This window comes from Talpa occidentalis, unplaced genomic scaffold (genome assembly GCF_014898055.3).
Source record: "Talpa occidentalis isolate TD23 unplaced genomic scaffold, MPIMG_talOcc4v2.1 talOcc4.8, whole genome shotgun sequence".
In the NCBI taxonomy this organism is placed as follows: Eukaryota; Metazoa; Chordata; class Mammalia; order Eulipotyphla; family Talpidae; genus Talpa; species Talpa occidentalis.
Window position 1 is genome coordinate 38100769 of NW_023605194.1, and position 25839 is coordinate 38126607.

The 25839-nt window shown below is 49.7% G+C and overlaps 1 protein-coding gene across 3 annotated transcripts; it reads right to left on the bottom strand.

Moving 5' to 3' along the window:
• Positions 1-1526: 1526 nt before the first annotated feature.
• On the bottom strand, positions 1527-25839 carry LOC119234054 (anthrax toxin receptor-like). 3 transcript variants are annotated; one of them, XM_054690528.1, is made up of 17 exons: positions 25545-25839; positions 22369-22479; positions 21921-21992; positions 20565-20636; positions 17876-17957; positions 17755-17788; positions 16678-16757; positions 16534-16602; positions 16139-16219; positions 15988-16048; positions 11137-11235; positions 7852-7921; positions 7219-7309; positions 5844-6008; positions 3725-3796; positions 2388-2465; positions 1527-1803 (listed from the first exon to the last, which is right to left on the bottom strand). In XM_054690528.1, exons 1-17 carry the CDS (start codon positions 25772-25774, stop codon positions 1801-1803), a joined length of 1470 nt encoding a protein of 489 aa, XP_054546503.1. In that variant the 5' UTR covers positions 25775-25839; the 3' UTR covers positions 1527-1800. The 3 variants fall into 3 exon arrangements, with proteins under 3 accessions (XP_054546503.1, XP_054546502.1, XP_037352719.2); XM_054690527.1 differs by having other exon boundaries at positions 1527-1806; XM_037496822.2 differs by lacking the exon at positions 22369-22479 and having other exon boundaries at positions 1527-1806.

Genomic DNA, 25839 nt, shown 5'->3' on the forward strand with positions numbered 1-25839 from the left:
GAGCGAGACAGGAGAGGTCTGCTGTCCCCTGTGGGTTGCTCCCTGGCTGGGGATCGAGCTTGTGCTGCAGTGGCTGCGGACAGCTTCATAGGTTGCATCTTAATCCCTTGCGCCAACAGGGAGGCCCGCAACTGATAATACTGATGTTTTAAGATGGAATTTTAATTTGTGCCAGAGAGCAAATGTAAGTTCTCAGCTCCATCTCCTAGAACAATTGACAATTTTGTGATACAAATCAAACCAAACTTTGGACAAGCCCTCACCTTGCATGAAGGGTGTCAGGAGGCAAGTGTGGAATCACTGCTGGTTCTCGCTATGCACCTGCCTTTGCTCATGGGGGGAGTCTCTGAATGGGGTCAAATTGAAAGTGCTGCGCTCTCCCTTCCCCACATAATTCCAGCACCTTCTATGTGGCCTCCATTTTAAGTTGGCTATTTCTCTGAGTGCCCTGGGCCGGCCATTTTAAATAGCTGGGGAGATGTGCTGGCAGCAAGGGAATAGCCCAGGAGGGGCAGATGCTTTCTCTTCCTCTCCTGTGCTGGCTGTGGGTGAGGCCACCAGTAAACTGTCCAAGGGGTAAGGAAGGGGCCCACAAGGAGAGGCAACTCCAGGTATAAATGCTTTCAAGGTTAGAAGACATGTGACTTAGGGTATCCCTGCAAATATTCCCACATACATTTCCACAAACCATGCCAGCAAATTCTTTTTTGCAAATGTGGAGAAAATTACTCATCATTCTCCATCCATTTCAATTAACACAGATTAAAAACCCAAACCTGACATATTTCTACCTTTAGCTGAGAGAAATTCAGCTGAAACGTATATATAATATATATATATATATAAAATATTTAAGGATATTGGGTGAGGGCAGACAGTAGTTCAGATCACTATCAGTGTGCGTCAGGGACAGCTGGCTGTGGTTCACCTGGGGGACCCTCCCTCCAGTGCTCATGGGTTCCTTGGGTTTTGTGGCTTGCGCATGGGGCTGTCCCCAGACAGTGCTGGGCAGAGCGCCAGTACACTGCTAAAACACTGTTGGGGTACATGGTGGTAAATACGGGAGATTCACCTTCTCTTAGGGGAGTGGAGAGAATCCTCTAAAATCCTTCTGGGCTTAGGGGCAGTTTGGGGTATTTGGAAAGACCAGTTGCACTTTTGTTGGTGAACTTGAGAGGCTCTTGTCTCTTTCTGTGACGTATCCGGAAAGTGGTAATCAGAAAATGAAAAGAAAAAGGGAGTGAGGGAGGTGAGACAGTCAGGTACTTTTCTCTGCATTAAACACAAGGAGACAGGATTGTATTATCTGTCCCCGATGGGGGCCAGCCCTTGGTGACCAATGAAGACAGGTCTGTGTGCTCATGCATGTGCACAGCCACGGGACACTGGGTGCTCTGTGCAGGCAGGGGCAGTGTGGCCACGTCCAGGACAGCGGAGCAGGGCTCGCCCGGGAACCCCTTCTCCTGCTGATGGAAACACATCCAACTGCTTTGACTGTAAACCAAGGCTCCATACACGTGTCCGATTCAGCACATCAAGGGCTCTTTTTAATTTTGGGTTTTGGTGTTTTAGAGGCTGGGCTATGGGGGTGGGAGGGACAAAGGGACTCCACCGAATGTTCCCACAGGGCAGGGATCATTGGAGCATCCCGGAGGGCAGCGGGAACAGACAAGTAATGGGGGCTGGGTTGGGGTGCGTTGGCACTGATAGCGGCAACTGTTGAGGGGGTTGGGATGTGAGCAGGAAACTGGGTAGCCGGGCATCTTCTCACATCAGGACTGAGTGGGCTGAAGTTTGGCACTACTGCTGTGGGGAGAGAAGGGAGAGGTCAGTGAGAAGCCACTGGAATTGGGAACAGAAACTTGTGGTTTCCTTGGCTCAAGGGGGCTAGAACCACAGGCTGGACCTTTGAGAACCCCCTTCCCTGGGTGCTGCTTCTGCCTGGGCTTCCCCTGCCTGGGAGCCTGGAGAACAAGGACAAGTTCTGACTAAATGAAGGCCCCAGAGTTCCCCAGGCTTCCAGGTGTGTGCTGAGGGGTGTGTCCCCATCACAGCCAGGAGGGGCTCCGCATGGGAGGCAGCAGCTGACCCACAGCCCTGGCGCTGGGTGTGATGGAGGCACCAAGCCTCCCCAAATGACTGTTTCTCCGGACTATTTTTTACATTTAGAAGTGCTGGGTAATGTTCTAGATTTTTCTGTTGCCATCCTTGAGTTGAAAATTAAGGAAAACACAGGGTCCCCTGTCTAGAATCAGCTGGGAGGCTCCTGGGCACCAATTTGACATTCTTTGTGACAGATGTCTGGACCCCATAGTTCCAGAGAGTAGTTGTCAAGGGCAAAAAACAAAAGGTCTTGTCCTTGGGGAGCATCCCCGTGCCCTGCTTACCTTGCTCCTGGGCTGATACCACATCACTGGGTGGTGGTTCCAGATATGAAAAAAGTTGCACAAATTATCCATTTTTCTCTGAAAAGCAGAAGGGCCTGTGAGGAAGCTCTGAGCTGGCTGCTGCCTCCAGTGGACAGTGTAACCTCTGGTTCCCAAAGTCACCTGAGCTCTGTCCCCTCAAGCTCCCTGGGACAGGACTGTGGCCTCTTCTTGGAGCAAGAGGCCTGGAAGCCTTTGTGTTTTGAGAAGTGAGGGTGTGGGTCAGGGATTGTTCAGGCATCTGGAACAAATTAATATTTTCTGAAGACAAGGCAGGAGCTACTAGCCGAGTTAAAGTACAAGGCTAGAGGAGATATGTGGTGTCTTGGAGGGGAACGTGAGGTACCCGCGGGGTACCTGGGAAGGAGCTAGAAGGAAGGGAGGGGGAGGCCTGCACTCATGAGGCCCACCAGGGAAGGCAGGGAAGAGGCTCCATGCCCTGAGAGTGTGCAGGGTCCTGCTGATGGAGGATGGAGAGAAGAGGAGGCTCAGGACAGACAGAGTGGCCTGGATCCCTGGCGGGGGATCCTAAGGGAGCTCTGGACCCTGCGCTCCAGTTCCATCCTGGTGTTCTCAGAGGGGGAGCCATGTCCTGTGAATGGGAACGAGCCCTTGTTCAGGGCTTCCTCCTCTCTGGAAGGTGTGTTGGGCACCGCTGTGTTGCACACTGAGTGGAAGGCAGGGCTGTCTCTCCTGGTGCCATAGAAGCTCCTGGAGGAAGCCATGGCTCCAAGCAGGATGGAGCAGGACCAGGAGGAGGGGCAAAGCCAGGCAGAAATTGTGGGCTCTTTCTTCCTCCACCCCAGCCATCTGGACTCTATTCTGTGCTGGGCCCCAGTGTGGGATGTGTCTCAGCAGGGCGGGCCCAGCTCTTCCTGGGGAAGGACATTCCCTTCAGGTCCCTCCTCCATGGGACCCTCGTCACCCCGGCTGAGGACAGGAGGACAAGGCAGCGGCTCCTTCCCTCCCTCTGCTGAGCAGGCTTCTGGGGCGGCAGGTGCACCAGCATTTCCACTTATGGGGGAAAGAACTTGACTAAGAAATTTCTTCTTCTTTTTATTTTCTGACCTTCATAAACCTTGTGATTTCATTTTAACTCATACCTCTGCCCAGGGAACCCAAGACATTGTTGGGGCTGATGAGAACCACTGTGTAGTCACCGATTCCATAAACATGAGTTCAGTGAGGGGAGAGCCTGGTACTGGAGCTAAGTGAGCAAAGCTCAGTTCCCTGAACACGCATCTCCATCCAAGCTACACTCTGGGCCCCACAGTTCCCTCCCCAAGGGCCCATCTCACCTCTAGGTGTCTTATGTTGCTATATCCACCATCAGGGACCACCACTGTGGGGCATGTTGATACACACGAGTCCTAGGAAGAGAAAGCTCTTGTCTGGCCGTTCAGAGGTGCAGACACAGGAGGTGTTGCCCCAGGACCTGTCAACTTATGGCCCCTCAGCTAAACTTGTTGGGAGGATTCAAGGACACCTGAGTAAGAGCACCGTGTACTGTAAGGGAGCACCTCCGTGGAAAACACAAGCAACCTCTACATAGTTTGCAAGATTGATCCTTCCCCAAAGGGCAGTAAATTCTCTCCTGCCCCTGTGTAACTTGGGGCTGCTCTTTGGAGAAGCCTGGTCTTGGGGCTGTGCAATGTAAAGGTGGATATTCGGAGGAGCATCAGCAGAGGCTGATAAGCCTGGTGTTGGCAGATGCAGCCTTATGCAGCAGCAGAAGCCTGACCACACTGCAGCAGCACTGAGCCAGCCTCTGAGTGGGGCCTGCTTCCTAGGTCTCCCCGTTATAGGTCACAGTGGCCCTGCTGTGCAAATTCTGTGGGTCCTGTTTGGGCCTCTACACCCGGGTGAGCCATAGGCAGCCAGCTGACTCTTGGGTCCTGGTGTACCGGGACTGGTCTCCCTCACATCTCATGCCAGGACAGGCTCTCTTCACCCTCCTCAGCCCTGAAGTCCCCAAAGGACAAACCCAGTCAATCCACAACCTGCCAGGAGACAGGGCAAACCCAAGGAAATGAAACCCAACAGGATCAGAGTGCGGGAGGGTGACCAGTACTGGAACCCTGAGGTTCCTTTTCCAAATGCTCACTTAAGCCAGGAAAGGAGCAGCCAATGATCAATGTTTGGGAACTGACAAAAACAAAAACAAAGTCTGTTCACGTCACTGTGGGTCATGGCTCTTGCTGAAACAGGCCACTGCTCTTTGGTAATGTGATGGAGGTTCTGGATCAGACCATTGGGAGCCTGGAGAGGGTGTTTTCTGTATGTCATTTTGTGAGTCCTAGGTGCTCCTAGGTGTCCCTCCCTGCCCCTCTGTCACCCTGCTTTCTGCCAGCTCTCTCTGTCCAGGTAGGTGGAGATTGTGATGTGGGGAGTGGAAATATCCCACAGCTCAGGAGGCCTCTTTGTGAAGGTCTGTGTGGGCATCAGGAATAAAAACACAACTCACCGCTGGCTCCTTGTTCTAGAAAGTGAGACAAAGGCAGGATGAAAGGCTGTGCAGGACTCTGGTCCACACAGGCAGGAGGGGACTCTGCTCAGCGGGAGTGAGTGAGAACATGGTTTGGGTGTCACTGTGGGCGCCCACCCCAGTGGATTGGTGACCAGCAGGTTGCATGTCCCCACACCTGACTCCTCACTTATCAGAGGGACGTGGTACCTTCCAGTCACTGCTCGCTCCTGGCTGCTGCTGTGCCTTTCCCTCTGCTTCTCCCTCTCTCTCCATCCAGCAGTGTCCTTGACGCCGCCACCATGCCCTGCTGCCTCCCTCCTCCTGGCTGGCTGTCCTCTGCTATTGCTCTCCTTTATCAGGGCAGGTGGTCCCCAGAAGGTGGCATTGTGTGTTCAACTTCATGCCCGCCCAGGCACCAACACCTTCCCAGACCCCAGACTGCAGCTACTGTGGACAGGCTGGCAGCAGCTTCCTTTCTGTCCCTGTTTGCCCAGTATGGGCAGCACCCGCTGGCCCTCAAGAAGGAGATGGAGGGAGTTGGAAGCAGCACTGGGATGGGATGACACCGCGCCTGTTTCTAAAGCTCAGCTGCACAGAGGTTGCAAATCCTGCTCATTCTGTGGCCCCTGCAAGGTCCCTGCTTCTTCCCTCAACAGCAGCTTTCTCCTCCAGCCTCTTGTCCACCTGAGTGCTCAGAGCCTGGGAGCCATGAGCAGCCCTGCCCGGGATTTTGGGCCCTTGTCCCCATAGACCACAGTCTGTGCAAGCAAGAGGCAGGAGGCCCCTGCCAGGTTGTCTGTCTGCCCGGGAATGGAGGGCAGATTCTGTGTTTCTCTTTGCTCCTGTGGAGACTGTGCACTGAGGGGAGCAGCAGAGACTCAGGGCAGCACGTGACGGGTCTCTAGAGTAGTTGTCTGGGCTCAGGGAGGGTTGCAGGCAGAGGTACTCACCTTTCTAAAACAAAATATCCACAGCAACACGATCACCACTGGTACTGAAGTTATGCCTAGGACTATTGCCAGTTGATAAGGGTTGATATCAGGAAACGGCATGTTTCTTTTTTTGGGAACTGCTGGCACATGTGTCACATCTGGATTGTCCGTTGGCTGCACAGTCTGCAGAGAGCACACAGACCGGGAGTGTAGCCTGGGGCCTCCAGACCCCCACTAGTGAGGATACACTCTAGGCTCCCCCATCAGCCCACTCCATTCTCTGCAGGTTGCCACCTGGGCAGAACATAAGTACTGGGCCCGACTATGCCCAGAGAGACTGTGGAGGTGGGGCACACCCGCCCCACTAGCCATGCTCAGAGGCTCAGCTCAGGGCCCTGTCAAGGAAACCAGAATACTTGAGGAGTGGCCAGCCCAGCCCCTACCCCAAGCCCTGGCTGAAAGTGCAGGGACACAGAGTTGGACAGATACACAGATGGGTGTCTGCAGGGATGGGCCCCCTGATGGGTAGGGGTGCAAGAACAGAGCAGGAGACCCAGCCTCATTGCACACAATGGCCTCCCGCTCTTGTAGGCTCTGTAGCTGTGGGCTGAGCTCCTCAATCTCTCTCACCTCCGTGCCTACATGTGAGCAGGAGATGAGAGGGTCGTGAGTTGTGGAAGGTGATCAAATTACTGGCACATGCCCAGTCCGTGTGGGGCTGAAGGAAGGGGCTGTCTTCGTCGTCATTCGAACCAAGAGTAAGTGGTTCTCAGGTGGGACCCCACGCAGTCTCTGCTCAGAGCAGCAGGCGAGGGGGCAGGAGAGAGGGCTGGTGCCCAGGGACCAGGGTAACAGAGATAACGGCAAGCTCAGGACTGCTGAATGGTCGTGCTGTGCCCAGCCTGGAGGCTCTCCTGAGAGCTTTTCTAATGTGCCCATGATAGGTGAGCTGTGCCTTGGTGGGACTCCTGATGGGCTGATATGAGTCCTCTGGCTGGTCTGAGCTGATGTGCAGACACAGAGCAGATGGACACAGGAGATGTGGCACTGCGTGGGCCCTCACATGCGTGAGCAAGACTCAGGACTGTGGCAATGGAGCATCGCATTCCTGCTGCCCAGTACCACTTCTCCAGCTTAATGTTCTCCATTGCCCACATCTTGCTGCCCTGTATTAGGTTGCCCGGATGATGTGGAGCCTGGTAAGGGGCCTGTCACCTTCCTTCCCAGGTGTCCCATGCTGAGCTAGTCCTTGTTGGGAGAAGCTGCCCAGTCCTGTTGGCATGTGCCACTTGCTGGGCCTGTCCTGGGCACTGGTCCTCTCTCTTGCCTCCCTAGCATGACTCTCTCCCCATGGCTGGCTTCTGGACAGCCCAAGGGGGGACAATGTACTTACCCTGTGATCCCCACAGTCCTTGCTGCTGATCCTGAGCCCGTTGCTGATGAAGCTGGCACCGTTGTTCAGGCTCACTTCAACAGAGATCTCACTAAACACAGAAAGGACAGATGGTGACCACACGTCCAGGTCGGCACAGCTCTGGTTTCTGCCAAACCATAGCCCACAGCTCTCTCTACTGTGATGGCTTTGAACATCAGGCATTTGGGGCTACTGGAGGGCAGATGGCCTAGGGAGGAGACCCCACCCCAAGTCCCATGAGGTCCACCCGGTGATGAGGATGACCAGTGAGGGATTCTGCATGGGGTCAGATGCTTTATGGTCATGAGCTCAGTGATGGGAGGCTGTGTGGTGTCACCATCCTGACTCTTGTGTATTTGCATTGTGCTGGCTCTACTCTGAAGGCTGATGGGAGTAGTGGAGCCCCCCTGGGTCCCTCATCTTCCATATCTGTCCTCAGCAGGGGCTGCAGCTCAGCAGACCCCTGAGCTCATCAGGCGAGCCCCAAGACGGGCAGGTCAGGACGATGCCCTGAAGCCTCCCAGAACACATCACATGTTGCCCAGTAGAGGTGGCCCCACATTCTGCATCTCCTGGGGCAAAAATGCCTGCCTGTCCCAGAGTGGTACTTACCTGGCTGCTTCCTCTATCTTCACTCCCGAACACTTTATGCTGGTGTCGTCTACATCGGTGGCTTTTTTATCTAAAGCAAATGAGATAGGAAGAAAGTCAGTGGACGTGCCCATCCACCCCCGCTCCCGTCTGCCTGCCCTTGGCTGGTGCAGCTCTGCGGGTCAGATGCAGAGTCTCTTCTCTGCCCTCTCAGCACCAGCCCCGGGCTATCACCTGCGTTGAGTGGGATCCAGCTCTCCAAGGCTTATATCTGTGGGGGTGAAGGGAAAGGCAGACAAGAAAGCACAAAGAAAACAAATGCTAGAGAATGAAAATGTGACATTAATGAACAGGGCTGGACACAGAATGGATGAGGCAGGCACTGGGAACAAACTGAGATTTAGGAAAACTGAAATATTGATACATAAAATTTCATCACACTGGTGTTTGCTTCAAAATAATTCATTGTCCTATTTTGATAGTTACTGAAATTAAGTGATGCTGTTTCAAGTCCTTTTTTCAATATTTCTATTTTCCTATATATTGAGCATTTCTATTAGAAAGAAGTTCTCTCTGAGTGGCCTATCCTGGGGGTGACTGTGATGAGGGGAGAGTCAGGGCAAGATCCCAGGGCAGAGTTCTGCCCTGTGGGAACAGCATGTGTGAAGCCCTGAGGCAGCACTACCTGACCTTGTCCCAGAAGGAAGAAGAAGGTGGGCAGGAGCTCTTGGTCCTGGAAGAGTCTGGGTTTTATTCTAAGGACAAGGAGTCTGTTGAGGGGTGAGCCATCTCAGCACATGTTTTAGACATTGAAGAAATAGGACCGACCCTGGACTGAATATGGAGATAAAAGCAAAGAGGGATGACATGCAGGTTTTGACCAGATTAATTGGGTGATGGTGGCTCCATTTATTGGAATAGGGGATTTCTGAGGAGGGTATAGTGATTTTCTTTATTTCCTTTTGTTTTGTGTTACATTGTGTAAGCATGGCAGTCACGAGGCTGTAAGCGTTCCTTGTAGTTGTGGGGCCTACTCACTTCTGAGTCCCTGGTCTTTTACAGCCCTGAATGCTGGCTGAGTGAAGGAGGCCCAGCTGCCTTTGCCCGCTGATTTACCACTCCACGCAACCTGGCCAAGCTCCGCAGGGTCCCATTCTTCTCCTCTGGGATTCAGAATCGAGGGCACACCGGTTTGACCACAATGATACAGTGGACAATCCTTTCCCTGGCCTTCTGCTTTACTCATGCTTCCCAAGACCCTAGTTGGAACCACAGCTCTGCACTTGCAGACAGATGCAGGCCAGCTGTGCCTCTCAGTAGGATCAAGGCAAGTCCTCTCCCAGACCTGCTCCAGAGGCTGTGAATAGCAGGAGGGGAGGACGTGCTGTGGGAGGGGCCATGCTCAGGGGCCGGCCTGGCCTCCAGGCACAGCTCAGGAGACATCTTTCTAAGAGTGGAGTGCATTTAAATGTTTTCCTAACACAAAAATAATAGACTTGTTCTGAATTTTGGTATATTCTTTCATTTTGATAAGACAGGAGACCGGGTGTCACAGACAGATGCTGCAAAAATAAACAGATCATAATCAAACAAAAAATTCTCCACAGATAGCCCTAATGTCTTCATGTTTTTAAAGCATCTGTTTAACATTAGGAACATCTTTTAGAAACTTGTGTCATAAAGAAATATAGGTGGGACAACCAACAATTTCTTCATTTCCACTTGTTTCTTTTTCTATCAATGCATTAAAGAAAATGAGGCTTTACTGAGCGGCGTTTAAGAGTGTTAAAGGTACTTATCATTAGGCGTGGGATGGCGTCATGTTTTTAGTCTTTTTATTTCCCTGCTTTGTACTGTGTGTCATTGTCATTATAACCTCCAAACTACTAATGTTTTTCTCTCCTCTGTCATAGGTGAGGGCTGTTCTGACCTATGGTACATTCCCACATGAGTAAGCTTCTTGGCAGTAACTAAATTGTGCTTGTGCTGTGAAATTCTGCTCTCTGTTATTCCTTTCCTTGTGAAACTAGCCATCATGTGTGCTAGAGGGCAGGGTTTGCCTTTTATCCAAGGGTAGGCAGGGAAATGGTCAGGATAAAGAGGAAATATCCCCAAAGAGGTGCTTTCCTGACTGGTCTCATCAGGTGTCCACAGTCCAGAGCCAGGAGGAGGAGGTGACGGCCCGCCCTTGCATACTGAGGGCCCATCGAAGCATGGAGGACTACAGAGGAGTTTTCAACCAATATTAACTGACCAAACTGAATATTTCAGTTGCTACATTAAAAAAACTACAATGTAAACTATCAAATACTAAACAATGAAGGCAGCTAAGAATAAATAATGAAGCACTGATTTTAAATTTAGTTATGCTTATTTGTATTTTCTAAAATGTTTTCCCGCATGTTTTCCTAGAGGAAAATGTTACCGAAACAACCAAATCAGTTCTCATTGGTGCATCAGACGCCACCCAGCAAACATTCCAGCCCACCTGCTCTGGGTGCCTCTGGCAGGAGCAGATGGCGTTCTGCAGAGGGGCCCCGGACTGTGGGGTGGGCTCTCCCCTGGGAGGCCCTGGCACTGGTGCAGCTTGGGGACACAGGCTGGCCGTCACCTCGTAGGAAAGATGTGCACCCACAGACAGTATCATATCACTGCGGGACGGACAGGGCTCACCTGCCCAGCCTACGTGCATCTGGGCAAGGCACAAAGCCCAGCAGGGACAGTCAGACAGCCTGGGTTATTGTCCATCTTTTCCTTCATCAGTTCGTGATGTTGGGCATCTATGTGTCATAGAGCTTAGAAAGTGCAGCTCATACATTGTTTCCATTACATATTAGATAAAACAGAGCAAGAAGGGAAATTTCACAGGGTCAAGGTCACACAGGTAACATGTGCCTGTGCCAGATCCCAGGAGCTGGACCTCGCGCTTGGCCTTGTTTCTCAATCGAAAGTGAACCTACCCTCCTGGGAAAGCTACCAGTGCACCTGGCATGAACTCAGAGCCCAGGTCTGCTTCCAGTTCCACCTGGTCGACTCGTGAGATTGGGGTCCTTGTCTTTCAGGGAAAGTGAGAGATGAAGACAGTGCAGAGGGAGGCAACTCTGAGGGAAGACCCTCCTCACAGGGTGCAGCCCTTGCCCCAGACCCTTTTGTGGCTCTGGCAATTGATGGCAATCCACTCTCATTGCTGCCTTTATCTTCACAGCATCCTCAGCGAATGGGCATCAAGGGTTCTGGTGCATGGTGGCTGTAGGGAGACACGTCTGTGGTAAATTTGTCACTTGTATAAATCAGGGAGGTACTTACCAAAAAATACGGTGTCATTGATTTCAAATCTGCAAAGAACTTCGTTTTTGTTTCTGGCGTTACGGAAACCTCTTCCAAAGATGCTTACATCATAGTTTTCTGCAAGGGCAACATCCAAAGATGTGTGTAAGGAGGGCCTGAGCTCTGCTGTCTGCTGATCTCATCACTATGGCAGTCTACTCCCTAATGGAGCCCCCAAGGGACTCCTGGAGGAGGCAGCTGCTCTGAACCAACATCTGGGTGTCTCCTGAGGCTGACCTGGTGTTTCTCCGGGGCCACTGTGAGGAGGCTGGGCGGAGCTCTCGGGCACTCTCACCACAACTGCTAACTGGCACACACTGACCATTCAAGGCTCCTCCTGGACCCATCGCCATGAACAAACCCGTTGTGGGTTTGCAATCTTTAAATCTTTAAGTCCTGAGGCTCCTTAAGGGGCTCAGGCAGTGCTGTTCTGCCCCCACCATACTGCCATCATAAAGGAGAGTGGAGCAAGACAGTGCAGGCTGCACCACGCTGTCTCTTGCCTGAACTGAGCAACCTGGCCTGATTGCTTATGAAATCAATTGATGTTTGGGGGTCTGTTTCTCTTTCCTATCTTTTTGTGTGCCTTAGCAGACTGAGGAGCTCAGAAATAAGGTGGGACCCAGGTGAGACAAGAAAGGAGCAGCTGATCCTGTACCAAAGAATCCCCCTTCCCTTAGCTGTGAGGCAGATCCCTGAACATGATTGTTCTTCCCGCTCTTACTGACCCTCTGGGCCTCCTCACTTCCCTGCCTAGGGATTCATGAAGAGCCCTTCCTTCTGCTGTGTGGGGAGTGATTTGCTGAGGGACATCTTGTCCCACTCTTTGATTGGACACTGGGGATCTTCTCCCCTGGAATAAATACCAGGGGACACAGTGAGTTGGGTTTGGCTGCTGGGATTTAGAAATGAACCTATGGGGCCTCCCCGGTGGTGCAGCAGTTGAGCGCTGGGCTGCACAGCTGCGTGCAGCCTGTGCTCGCCAGTTTTATCCCCGGCTGCTGGTGAGGGTCTCACAGGGTGAACAGACCTCTCCTGCCGCCCGCTGCTCCCCTCAGCAGTGTACTTCGTTAGTCTGCCTGTTCTGTCCCCCCTCTGGTTCTGGTGAATTCTCTCACCCGCCCACGCTTCTGACTGTATCCAGTGCTTCTATAAACAAATAAATCTTTAAAAAAAAATTAGAAATGAACCTATGAAGGCCTTCTTGCTGCAGGTCATCATTAGCCTCCCCTGGTGCCTCAGTCTCAGATCTAGCTATTCCAGTGCCCAGTGCTTGATTTGCTCAATTGATTCGGTTAATTAATTGGAGGAACCAACCCTAATAATGCCAGCACAACCTTAACCTTGGTAGTTTGGATCTCTAGCATCAAGCCTTCCTACAGCCATCGTAAGTTGATGGTTGTCAGTTCTTTGCTTTGAAGAAAATAAATTTAGGGCTGTGGACAGAAGCTGGCATCTGATTAGTTTTGTAGGCCTTCAAGTCTCTTTAAAAACATGGGTCCCTTACACAAGGATGGTTTAACATCCGAAAATCAATCAACATTATCCAACACATCAACAAAAAGAAATATAAAAACCATATGATAATATCAATAGATGCTGAGAAAGCTTTCGACAAAGTGCAACACCCATTCATGATAAAAGCCCTTGAAATTCTTGGGATACAAGGAACATACCTCAACATCATAAAGGCCATCTATGACAAGCCAACAGCCAGTATAATTCTCAATGGTGAAAAGCTGAAAGCATTTCCATTAAGATCTGGAACAAGACAAGGATGTCCACTCTCACCACTGCTTTTCAGTATAATACTGGAAATCCTAGCCAGAGCAATAAGACAAGAGAAAGACATCCAAGGAATCCAAATAGGAAAAGAAGAAGTCAAACCATCACTATTTGCAGATGATATGATAATATACATAGAGAACCCCAAAAACTCCACAGAAAAACTAATTCAACTCATCAATCAGTTCAGTAAAGTGGCAGGATACAAAATCAACACGCAAAAGTCAGTAGCCTTCCTATACACAAACAATAAATCTGAAGAAGAAGAAATCAAAAAAACCATCCCTTTTATTATTGAAACAAAAAAAATCAAATATTTGGGAATAAATCTAACAAAAGAGGTAAAGGACCTATACAAAGAAAACTATAAAACACTGTTAAAAGAAATAGAAGAAGACACAAAGAAATGGAAAGACATCCCCTGCTCATGGATTGGAAGAATAAACATTATTAAAATGGCCATCCTACCAAAAGCAATATACAGATTCAATGCTATTCCAATAAAAATTTCAATGTCATTCTTCAAAGAAATAGAACAATTATTGATGAAATTCGTATGGAATCACAAAAAACCCCGAATAGCCAAAGCTCTCCTGAAAAAAAAAAGAAGGGAATGGAGGCATCACACTCCCAGACTTCAAACTATACTACAAAGCCATAATCATCAAAACTGCATGGTATTGGAACAAGAACAGACATACAGACCAATGGAATCGAATAGAAAATCCAGAAATAAACCCACAGATTTATGGTCAACTAATCTTTGACAAAGGAGCAAAGACTATGCATTGGAGCAAAGAAAGTTTGTTCAATAAATGGTGCTGGGAAAACTGGGTCGCCACATGCAAAAGAATGAAGCTTGACCACTATCTCACACCATACACAAAAATCAACTCAAAATGGATCAAAGAACTAGACATAAGACCTGAAACCATAAAATACATAGAAGGAAATATAGGCGAAACACTACGTGATTTGCACATCAAAGACATCTTTACAGACACATCACCCAAAGCAGTGATAGTGAAGGCAAAGATAAACAGCTGGGACTCCATCAAATTAAAGAGCTTCTGCACAGCAAAAGAGACAATAACAAAAACAAAGAGAAACCACCCCAACTGGGAGAACATTTTTGCACACAACACTAATGATAAAGGACTGATCACAAAAATCTGCAAAGAGCTGATGAGACTCAACAACAACAAAGAAAATAATCCAGTCAAAAAATGGGCAGAAGAGCTAAAAAGAAACTTCTCTGAAAAGGAAATGCAAATGGCCAACAGGCATATGAAAAAATGTTCAACATCACTTGTCATCAGGGAAATGCAAATCAAAACTACCATGAGATACCATCTTACACCAATGAGAATGGCACATATTAAAAAAACTAGCAACAACAAATGTTGGCGAGGGTGTGGAGAAAAAGGAACTCTTCTGCACTGTTGGTGGGAGTGCAAACTGGTCCAACCACTATGGAGAGCTGTGTGGAGATTTCTGGACCTACTAAACATAGAGCTTCCATATGATCCAGCAATCCCACTCCTAGGTATTTACCCAAAGGACACAGAAACATCAATTCCAAAGAGCACCTGCACTCCTATGTTTATAGCAGCACTATTTACAATAGCTAAGCTTTGGAAACAGCCCAAATGCCCAAAATTAGATGACTGGATCAAGAAGATGTGGTACATATACACCATGGAATATTACTCAGCATTCAAAAAAGATAAACACATGCAATTTGCAGCAACATGGATGGCGCTGGAAGGGATCATGCTCAGCGAAATAAGCCAAAAAGAAAAAGAAAAATACCGGATGGTCTCACTCATAGCAGGAATCTAGAAAACTTAAATAAGGGACCAGGAAAATGAGTAACTATAAGAAAGTGAAAATCAAAATCAACAAAAAACTATGAGCCAGAGACACTTTTTGGGGGTGAGGGGCGGGAGGGGAGGGATTGGGGTCAGAATTGGGGGGTTGCAATTGTATGGGGAATATAAAAATAAAATTTAAGATTAAAAAAAAATCACAATAATAAAACATAAAAACAATATATTTAAAAAAAAATAAAAAACAAACAAACAAACAAAAAAAACAATAAAAACATGGGTCCCTTGCTCCAGGTGGCTGGCCATGGGCAGCGGAGCTTAGCTGGAGCAGCCTTCTGTCTGACCCAGGTCAGGCTTCTCCAGCCTTCCTGGCAAGGGCACAGAGGCAGAGCCCGCTATCTGGGCCTGAATGCAGTGGGTGAGGCTGTGTGCTGTTCCTGGGGAAGGGCGTGCTTATCCATGGCTCTCAGCTGTCCTCTGCTTGCCCTGGGGCAGCACAACATGCACTCATAGGACTTCAGGCCTAAAGAAAGTCCTGGACCTCCTCACCACAAAGCTGCGGACTCTCTGGGAGAGCGGGCATCCTTGTCTTGGTCCAGCTCTCAGAAGAGGCCTTCCCCATTTGCCCTGAGGTTGATAACAGCTGGGTGTGTTGGTGTGGAGGGATGAAGGTCAGATTATGTTCCTGTTAAGACACTGGACATTAAACTGTGTCTAGGTATTTTTCTTTCTTCTTTGAAATCAACATTTTCTCTTACTCATTTTGCTGATAGGATGAATTACATGGATGTTTCAACTGATATATCAGCCCTGTGTTTCTGGGGTGATCCTAAATTGGCTCTGAAGTATTTTCCTTGTGAGATTCTATTGGATATTATTGTCAGTATTTTATTTAGGGGTTTAACATATAATTTTCCTCATTTATAAATTAAACTTTTGATTTTGTGATAAAAATGAATTATACTAATTTATTATGGTAATCATTTCACCTTTTATATGTCAAACCATTCTGTGATATAACTTCAAATCACATAAAACTATATGTCAACTCTAGTCATGAAAACTGGGAATAAAGAGCAATTTATTCTTACATATTTTCATCGCACACATTTAAACTGCACACTTACACTACATTCATGACAGACATCGAAGCACAACTCACATCACACACAAACACACACATGCCTTTGTTTAGAAAAGAGACCCCAGCTCTTACCTCCCACACAGTAATCGGTTGGTTCCACACTTGTAAGCTCAATGCAGGACTTAGCTGCGAGCTGAAACAGACAGTGGTTTGGGTCAGGGAAAGTGAAGAGTGGGCATGGTAAGAGCCACGTCATGCCACCCCCATACCACCCCTCTCTCACTGAGTCAACGATGTTCTTGAGATCATAGAATCCAGAATCCACACCAACCACGTGCTTCTCGCTGTCCGCAATTGCCAGGAGCTACAAGAGGAGCAGAAGGCTTGGACCCACAGTGGGACTGAGGGGCCAGCAGGACCCCATCCCAGTGCTCAGGCTCAGGCTTCATGCCATGTGAGACTCAGCGCCCCACCCTGGCCTCGCCAGCAGCCCATCCTTCTGGAATGGAAAGTTCTACCTGTTCCCCAGGTCTGTGGGCTCATACAACACTGTTACTCATTTCTGCAGTGGTCACATGTTGTCCAGATATTTGGGGTGGGTTAGAGAACCATCCTCTGGGTGACCCCGCAAAAGCTTTCCATAACTGTTTTCCGCAGTTGGCTTCTGTTCTGAATTACCTGATTTTTCATGTATTTGTTTACACCCACAGCATAAACAGTCCCTCCCAGTTGTCGAATCTTCTGAGCCTAAGACAAAGACCGTGTTAAGTGCAAATCAGTAAACATGTGGAGCAAAGGCTGGTAAAGTTGGGCAGGACTCACTTCTTTCTTGGTTGCCTCAAAGGACTCTGGCCAAAGTGTTCCATCCGTCAGGGAGATAACCATTGAGTGAAATTTCTTTTCTGTGGGAAAAACAGGGAGTGGCCTGCAGTAAAGCTGCCCAGAGTGACCTGCCACAAGTGTGAAGGCCATGCACTGTCTCCCAGTTCCCTCCTCCCGGGAGAGGCTGCCAGACCTCAGCACTCATGTTTTTGAGTGCCTCGAGGGCTGTCGAGGAGTTGCCAGGAGGGAGGAGACACCTTCGCCAACCCTCTTTACAGAGGAGGAGACTGAGCCTGGCTGAGGACTTTTCTTACTGGATTCTCACTGCTACCAAAAAGCAGAATCTTTTCTCTGAGAGGCCAAGTCCAGCTATTTCACTGGACAAAGGCAAGCCTTTCCCTTGAGCAATGGCGAAGCAGTCAGCCCATGATCAAGACCATCCATAGGATCAGCGGAGGACGGGACACTAGTGCTGGACTCCGTGGGCCCAGTTAGTCAGAAACCAAGGTCAGAGATGCTTGGGTAGTAGCCCCTGGTTCCCGCTGAAAGCCTTTCCCCACCAGTCCTCCTGGCTGCAGCTTTCCTTCCAGGAGCATCCACCCTGCAGACTCAATCCCAGTGGAGACGGTGCTGGGCTGACACAGCTGCCAGGCCTGGGGACACACAGGCCAGGACGAGCGTCGGCCAGAGGGAAGATGATGAAGGGGAAGGAGGCAGCCCCGCCATGGGAACGCGGCAGAGCGTGGTCGGCAAGGGGAAAATCAAGCTCTTTTCTTCCATAAGCAGAGTCTTGCCTGCCCGAGGTACCCTGGCCTTTCTCCCTTTTCCACCAAAAACACCGGTGGGCCAGGTGCCTTATACTTACTAAACACCAGGAATGTACACTCAGGACCCCACAAGTCTCAGAATCATCAGGGGGGCTGCCCTTCCCCCTCTGCGCACAGACGAGGAGCCTGGAGGACATATTGGGCAGGAAACTTGCACAAGAGTCAGCTCGCAAGTGGGGGCCACCAGACTGCTGAGCCCCCCGCCTGACTGTCTTGGATCCGACCTGTCTCGAAGTGAGCAGGAGCTTACCTTCAGGGTTTGCTGTGGAGATCTGCTCACTGACCTGCAGAAACAAGAAGGCTTGTTGAGAGGACTCAGATATTCTGAGCACTTGCTAAAGCAGGATAAATTCTTAGAGCTCTGGCTGTACCGCTTTAAATCCTTCCTGCATGTTTGTGTCTCCGGTAGGCACTGTGTTCCGCAGTTTGTTGAGACCCTCTTCTATTTCTTTTCTAAAAAAAAAATTAAAATAGGGGTATTGCAGTAGGAAGAAGGGTGGAGTGTTCTTTTTTTTTTTTTTATAGAGGCATGTTTATTTCTTTCTTTGTTTTGTTTGTTTGTTCTGTTTACACATGCACTGGGTATAGTCAGAAGCGCGGGAGGGCGAGAGAATTCACCAGAGCCAGAGTGGAGAGCAGAACAGGCAGAAGGACGGAAGTACACTGCTGAGGGGAGCAGCGGGCGGCAGGAGAGGTCTGCGCGCCATGTGGGACCCTCCTCAGGTTGCCGGGGAGCAGCCGGGGATCGAACCGGCGCCGCAGAGGCCACGGGCAGCTTCTTAACCCAGCGCTCAACCGCTGTGCCACCGGGGAGGCCCGGGTGGAGTGTTCTTAAACAACCCCATCCATGCTGGCACATTCCACATTGGGCAGACTGACCTGGACGAGGAGGCCACAGTCAGGAAGGCTGCCATGGCCCTTCAGCCCGGAGTCTGTGAAATTGATCTCAGTACTCATCGCTATATCAGGTTCACAGCCCCAGGGGGACTTCATGAAGGGCCTGTCTGACCATCTACAGAGTGGGGAGCAGTTGTGACTGCGCTAGTGTGAACCCGGAACTCACAATGGGACTGCCAGGACAGCAGCACCTCAGAGCTCCCCTGTGGGGCACATCACCGTCCACTAGGCAAGGCTGAGTTTGGTAAGGGTCACCCTGATAATACCCCTGCCCTGTCCCTTCCTCCCTGCCCCAGACCGCTGAGGGTGACTGGGAACCCACAGCCTCTTCCCCTTCAGGATTGGTTCTGAAGGAAGCAGCGAAGCTGCTTTGAGTGCTGAGCTCCTTGACTTCAAGTGCTCCTGATAGGAAGGACCTAAGGCTCAGGAAGGGGCCATAACTGCTGCCCATGCAGGCGGCCACAGTTTTGTCCTCTACGGCTGCTGCTAAAGTAGATAGCAGGTGGGAGTGGGACACAAGTGGGATGGAGCTCGGACAGGCTGATCCAAACTGGAGATCTGAGCTGGCACAGCAAGGCTGAGGAGAGCGGGTCCTCCTAAAGGCTGGTTTCTCATTGCAGACAGAATTACTGCCATGGGGCAAGGTCTGAGAGCCCCAGGTCCAGCCCTGATTGGGCCAGCCCAGGAGGTGAAGGGCCCAGGAACCATGATAAATGGAGGTCAAACCAAGTCCTGTGCTGCCCAGCCCAGTCTCCCCTTCTCTTGACAGATTTTGGACAATTTTATTGTGTCAACTGTACCCACCCCACCTGCATTCCAGGACCCAGCTCAGACAGGCTTTGCTCTGGCCAAGTAGGTTCTCCCTGGACTTTACCTGCACCCCACTCCCAGCTCTGCTCATGGAAATGAAGCCAGGTTCCTGGGATGCTCAGCCAGCCCCACTTCTCTTACAATGTCACCACCCCAGACACAGGATTTCAGATGATTTACACTACCCTGTGCTCCACTCCCAAAGCACACACCCTTCCTCAGGGCTGAGGTCCCCTCTTATTCTCCTAGAGAGGGTCAGGATCCATCCACGAGCCTCCCACAGCTCTCACGGTGTGTCTGGGCCCTGAGCACCTGTCCTAGTGGAGGTGCTGGTTTCCTCTCCTCAGGGGCAGCTCTTTACTAGAGGCCACACCCAGTCCCTTCTGCCTCTCTCTGTCACATGTGAGAATCTCTCCTCAGAAACTCGCTTTCTTCCACCTCAGCCCCCTGAAGTTGCTCTCTCCTAAATGAAAGCCTCACAGACAAATCCTGCTCCTCTGCATGAGGAAAGAGTCTGCTCACTCCTTTCTTCTTCTGGGAGCTAAGTCTCGGCTCTCATACACTGCATCTGCACACACCTGCATGCAGGCCTCTGGTCCTGCTCACTGGAGGCCCTGCTTTTCTCCATGGTCCTGGACATTGGGTGATGACACAAGCCCTGGGGCCGCTCTGGTCCTAAATGGCTACAAACTTTGTGGTGCTCTGCCCACAAGAACTGCAGTCCAGTCTTTCTTGTTGATGAGAACCTTAACCTTCCAGCTATTCAGAAGCGCCAGAACTTCCCACCTTCAGGTCTTTGGGCACAGTTCTGGGACCGCCTATGCCCAGCTGGAATGCCTGTGTCATGCCTCCACAAGCATGCAGCCCGCCTTGTGCTCAGGTCCCAATCATGCCATCCCAGGAACCAAGCTCCCCACACTGAAGCCCCCCCAAATTCCTCCTGGTCCTTCTCCATCCCCCTCTTCCCCACTGTCACAGGTCCCCAACGGGGCCGTGTTCATAAAGGACCCTCATGTCTGCTCCATCAGACTCCAGAATCTTCACATATCCCATTCTCAGAAAAGGGAAGGTCACTGAGATGAGGACTTGGGACAGGGGAAGGACAGGGCTGGAGGGGCGGAGATCGTCTAGAAACACAGGGGCTGCCAGTGAGAGTGCAGGCTTTATCAAAGGGGCTGGGAGTAGAGGCTGGCGGTCAGGGTGGATATTGAGGGGAAGCCATGCCAGCCCAGGCTGAAGCCTGTGGGCTCCTGACTGAAACTCAGGACTCCTCTGCAGAGTTTTCCCTGTGGCCTCTGTCTCCCCCCTCCCAGCACCACTATGTCTGCCTTGAGGGGGTGAAGCTGAACTTACTTGTCCGAGGTGAGCTTTAGGACGGTGTGGGCCTGTGTGGAGAAGGTGACGATCGAGACGCGCATGTTCGTGCTGGGGAGGAAGCACGTGTTTGTGAGAGTCTTAAGCACAGGCTTTAGATGACCCCACGAGCAGCCGGGGAGGTGACACCTGTCTGTGCTCATTTTGCTCTACCCTGGGAGCACTTGCTGAGTTCCAGAAGTTACCATAAATTTAGTGAAGGATCTGAGGCCAGTAAATATGTGGCTCTCCAGGGAGACTGTCAGGGTGGTGTCCTGTACCATCCCCAGATCCCAACCTCTACCCCTCTCTCTCTCTCTCTCTCTCTCTCTCTCTCTCTCTCTCTCTCTCTCTCTCTCTCTCTCTCTCTCACACACACACACACACACACACACACACACACAAGTGCATGGTTCATGCCTCACACACTCAGTGTACGTCCCCATGCCTGCCCTGTAGTAGCCTCTCTTCTACTGTAACGTTTTTGGAAACTCAAGGCCCTTCCCTCCTGGTCTATGTTTCCTTTCTCCTCCCATCTAAGAGAAATTATTGTCCCCTTTGCCACTCATTCACATTCCTCTGTCCCTCTCCCTGCCCATGGCCTCTGGGTCACAGGCCCCCTTTGTCTGTTAGAGGATTGCTACCAGGTCCTTGCTAAACTCCCTGTGCTCCTGGCTCTTGTTTCCACTCATTTCACCCACAATTATCAGATTTCCTCGGCACAATCCTCATCATCTCACACCCCTGCCCTTTATAACTTCCTTTAACTCTCCGCAATCCAGGCCCCTTGGCCTGGCTCTATGAGCCCTTTTGACGTTGACCCCAAGCTGCCCTGTCCCAGTCCCAACTGCACCCCTTTGTGAGTTAACCCTCTTCTCCCCTAGTCAGATGACTGACTCCACAGGAAGTCTCCTCGATGATTCTGTTACCATGGCTTTCCTCATTCTTAACAGTCCTAGTTCAAATGTCCATATCCTGAGAAAAACATCCTTGACTTTTTCTCTAGGAATTCTTGCTTTTTCTTTAAAGTTGCCATGAGAGTCCTTTGCCATTTGTTTGGAACTATTTAAACAAGTGTTTTTTACTGCATTACTGATTAGCCTGGTTTCTGATCTATGACACCCTCAAGTCAGTCTGTGTTCCCTACACTGTGGTTTGACACCAAGACTGGAAACAATCAAAGTCTCTAGGACCTTTGGAGCCGAAGGAATTAGAGTGAATTGCATTTTTGACTGGTTCAGAACTCCACCTGGGGCTTCATGCTGCTGATCCAAGAGACACCCATGCCCACTGAGTCTAAGCAGACAAGCACTCTGCCTGGCATGGCAAAACCCCCGCCACATGGAGAAGCCATACTTTTCAAACTTTTTGAGGAAATCCTCTATGAATCCATAGGTGAAAATCCAGTTGTTGTCTACACTTCCTGACCTGAAAATGAAAAAGCAATGAATAGTGTATATTTTTGAGTTGGCAGTGTTTCTCTCTGAAACCATCCAACAAGCTACTCCTACCCCACAAAGCTGCCGCACACTATCAGCAACCCCAGTGGGTCTTCCTGGTGTGGACTTCCATCAGTGTAATGGGAGGGACGGCACCAATGGGATTTGTGTGCTTGCCACTGAGGGATTCAAGAATGAGACCCTATGAGGCAATGAGGGTGGTTGGTTATGCGCACACTAGCTCTAGATAAGACATGAAGCAGGATGCATTTCTGCAATATCGTCCTGCATTCTGTAACTCTGACTCTCCTAGTCCTCCATGTCCTTGGAGAATAACCATGGCCAGTTCTCTGCCCCTTTCTTACCACTGAAAAGGCATGTGCTGATGAATGGTGAGCATGGGTCTTTGCCACCACTTCTCAACATAAAGCTCTTTGCTTGTCCTCTCCACAGCCTCCCTGAGGCTGTATGTAAACCTGCCAACACGTGATGGGACAAGTAAGGAGAGATGTGAATCACAGTGCTAAGATTGCCACTCTTTGAACATTTATGTCTCTAAGCCAGAGCAAATGTATGAATATTATGATTCCCATTTATACACGAGGAAACTGAGGTTCTTACAGGTTTTGCAATTTGCTACAATTTTCATGACTGGCATGGATCTAAATTCTGACCTACTGTCAAATCCAAGCTCTTCCTATTGCACTTGGCTGTGACACTTCCTAGTGACAGTGTGAACTGCTGTGGCAGAGGATGCTGCAAAGCTCTGATAACTGACCTATTGTCTTAGAAGCTCTCATGTGAAACTGCATGACTACTTCTTTCCTAACTGGTAGTAGCACTTTCTACTTTTCTTCTATTACTCCTCTATTTTTCCTCTGAGTAAAATGATTTTCCAAAGAATGAATAAAGGAAAAAGAATCTTCAATCTCACTACCTACTCTGGGAAAGTTTCTTTTTTTTCCTAAGATTTATTTATTTATACAAGCACTGGGTACAGTCAGAAGAGCGGGAGGGCGAGAGAATTCACCAGAGCCAGAGCAGGGAGCAGAACAGGCAGAAGGACCGAAGTACACTGCTGAGGGGAGCAGATGGCATGGCAGGAGAGGTTTGCACGCCATGTGGGACCCTCGCTGAGGGCCGGGGATTGAACCGGCGTGCAGAGGCTGCCGGCAGCTTCACAGCCAGCACTCAACCGCTGCACCACCAGGGGAGGCCCACCCTGGGAAAGGTTTTGTGTGTAGTAATATTGGAGGAAAGTCTCAATTCCAGAAACATAAACTGAGTACTGAAAGGTAGTGAAAAATATCATAACAACTTACAGGTGCCTGGGAAGGTGAGTAGGCAAGGAACAACCACAGAGACTCTCACACAGAGCTCTAAACCTGCTTTAGCATTCTGCTCTTTAATGAAGATAGAGATCATCATACATTTGAGATGCTACTATTATAATCCTAAGGACAAAAATTCTAGTGATTTAACTGCTGAACAAATGAAAAGTGTAGGGAAGAGCTGTATAGGGGAACATAGTCACTGGAAACCTACAATCTCTTCTCTCACAGGAGAGAAGTGGCTATTGTGTGACATCAAGCAGTAAGAAACAAGTCAGTACAAGCCTGTTACTAGAAACAAAGTCATAATACTGGACAAAAAATCTGGAAGATTTGCAGTGCTGTCTCTGAAGAGTGGGCCAGAAGTGGAGAAGGTGGTAAAGAAGCCTCATGTTTATTGCTGGGAACATTGTAATATTGTTTGATTTTAAATTTGTGTTCATGCTTTTACTTGATAACTGTTAAAATTACAAACAAATACTAGTAGCATGGTGGGATGATAACAAAAAGGCAGATTTCAAAGCTCCAAATCCTGGTTTCCCCAAAGAAACATTAAACAAACAACCCAGGCTAGAAACGGAAGCAGAATGTACATGATGAAAGCCAATCTGCAAATGAAGGCAGAACAGAAGGGGGAAAAAAAAGCTGGAATGTAAATATATCACATTTAGGAAATAATAAGTTGTCAGTACCAAGTTCTTACATATCAATAATCTCTCCAAATTTAAATATATTGAATTCATCAAGCAAAAATAGCAGTGTGGGTAGGTGGACAAAAATAAGGCCAGTTATGTATATATTGCCTACAGATATACATTTCACTTAAAGACAATCAGATTCAATGTGAATGGATGAAAGAAAGTAATGTGTGCAGGGGAAATAAAAAAATATTAGGGGGCTCCCCGGTGGCTCAGTGGTTGAGCGCTGGGTTGCCAAGCTGCCCGTGGCCTCTGTGGCGCCGGTTTGATCCCCGGCTGCTCCCCCGCCACCGGAGGAGGGTCCCGCATGATGCACAGACCTCTCCTGCCGCCCGCTGCTCCCCTCAGCAGTGTACTTCGGTCCTTCTGCCTGTTCTGCTCTCCACTCTGGCTCTGGTGAATTCTCTCACCCTCCCGCGCTTCTGACTGTACCCAGTGCTTGTATAAATAAATAAATAAATCTTTAAAAAAAATTAGCAAGTCATTATAGACAAGGTGGATGTTAAGTCACAAATGCTCACAAGAGTCAAAGTTATTACATAGTGACAGTGAGGTCATCACATCCCAAAGATACAAAATGTGCCCCCAGCATCTGTGCACATAAATATAACAGGTCCGAAGGGAGGGAAAAAAAAGTATTTGTAGAACGCTTCAATACCTGCTTTTTCAACAGTGGATAAGTCATCCTGAGAGCCTCTGGGCTACTGCCTTCAGCCTGGGACCCGCACCCCTCCCAGGAGATGGCAGATACCTTCCCTGCTCTCCCCCAGGCCTGTCTGAGGATGGCCACAGTGCAGGGAAATGATAGGGTGCTTCCATGAGATCACCAACGTCATACCACGGCTGCTGCTGAAGAGGTGAAGTTGTTTCTCAGCCCAACAGCGGAGCTGGAAATGACTAAGCCATGTCTCCAAGCCAATGCCCTGTGCCTCCTTTCCTTCAAGGCCACAGAGACTTGAAACAGAGCCCAGCTTTCTCAGGACCACACCCAGAGATCCAAGCGTTCAGGAAATACATAGACTGTGAATGAAAGTTGCCAAAAACTTAGATAGCAAAGCAGAGGACTTTCTCAGCAGTGACACTCTGAGAAGGCCCAGAGACAACTCTGCAGTCTTTCTGGAGTCCAGTGAAAATGGATTCATTTGGGTGAGAAACAAAGCGTGAATTTATAACCAAAAAACGGAGGACATTATTAGCAAGTGCTGAGAAAGGCGCTCCAGTAATCACCTGCATTCCAGGGGCTATTGGGCCTGCAGGTCACAGATGCAGGCCATTTGGCAGTGGTGGGCATGGGCTTTATTCTTTCCCAAATGAAAAGCCTCAAGGAAGGAAGGCCGGGCATCCTTCTGCCTCAGGAGCAAGGAGGCCACCAAGGTCTGTATTTGCACCTGAGCAGGACTCGACACTTACTCTGCCCTCACACAAACTGGGTTCCCTTGGCCACGTCTGTCTCTATCGTATCCTGAGACAGCGGCCCCCCAAGTCTCTGGCCAAAGTAGGAGATCCACTCACTTGTCTATTATTAAGTAGAGGTCAAGGTTGCTCTGGCAGGATTTCTTTTCATCTGCCAGCCTCTCCTCGGACCCAGTTTCCTGGTTGCTCTCCCCTTCCAGGTTGATATTGTGGTGGTTTCTTTGGAGGTTCTTGGTATCTCCCGAGGCCGAGACTCTTGGCAGCAGAGGGGACAGTACCAGCAGAAGGAAAAATGCAAGCCCAGGCATCCCGGGCCAACTGCTTCCCATTTTCTGCGCAGCCCTGAGGCTGCAAGGGACACTAATCTCTGCTCTGGGGACAGAGTAGGACTGAT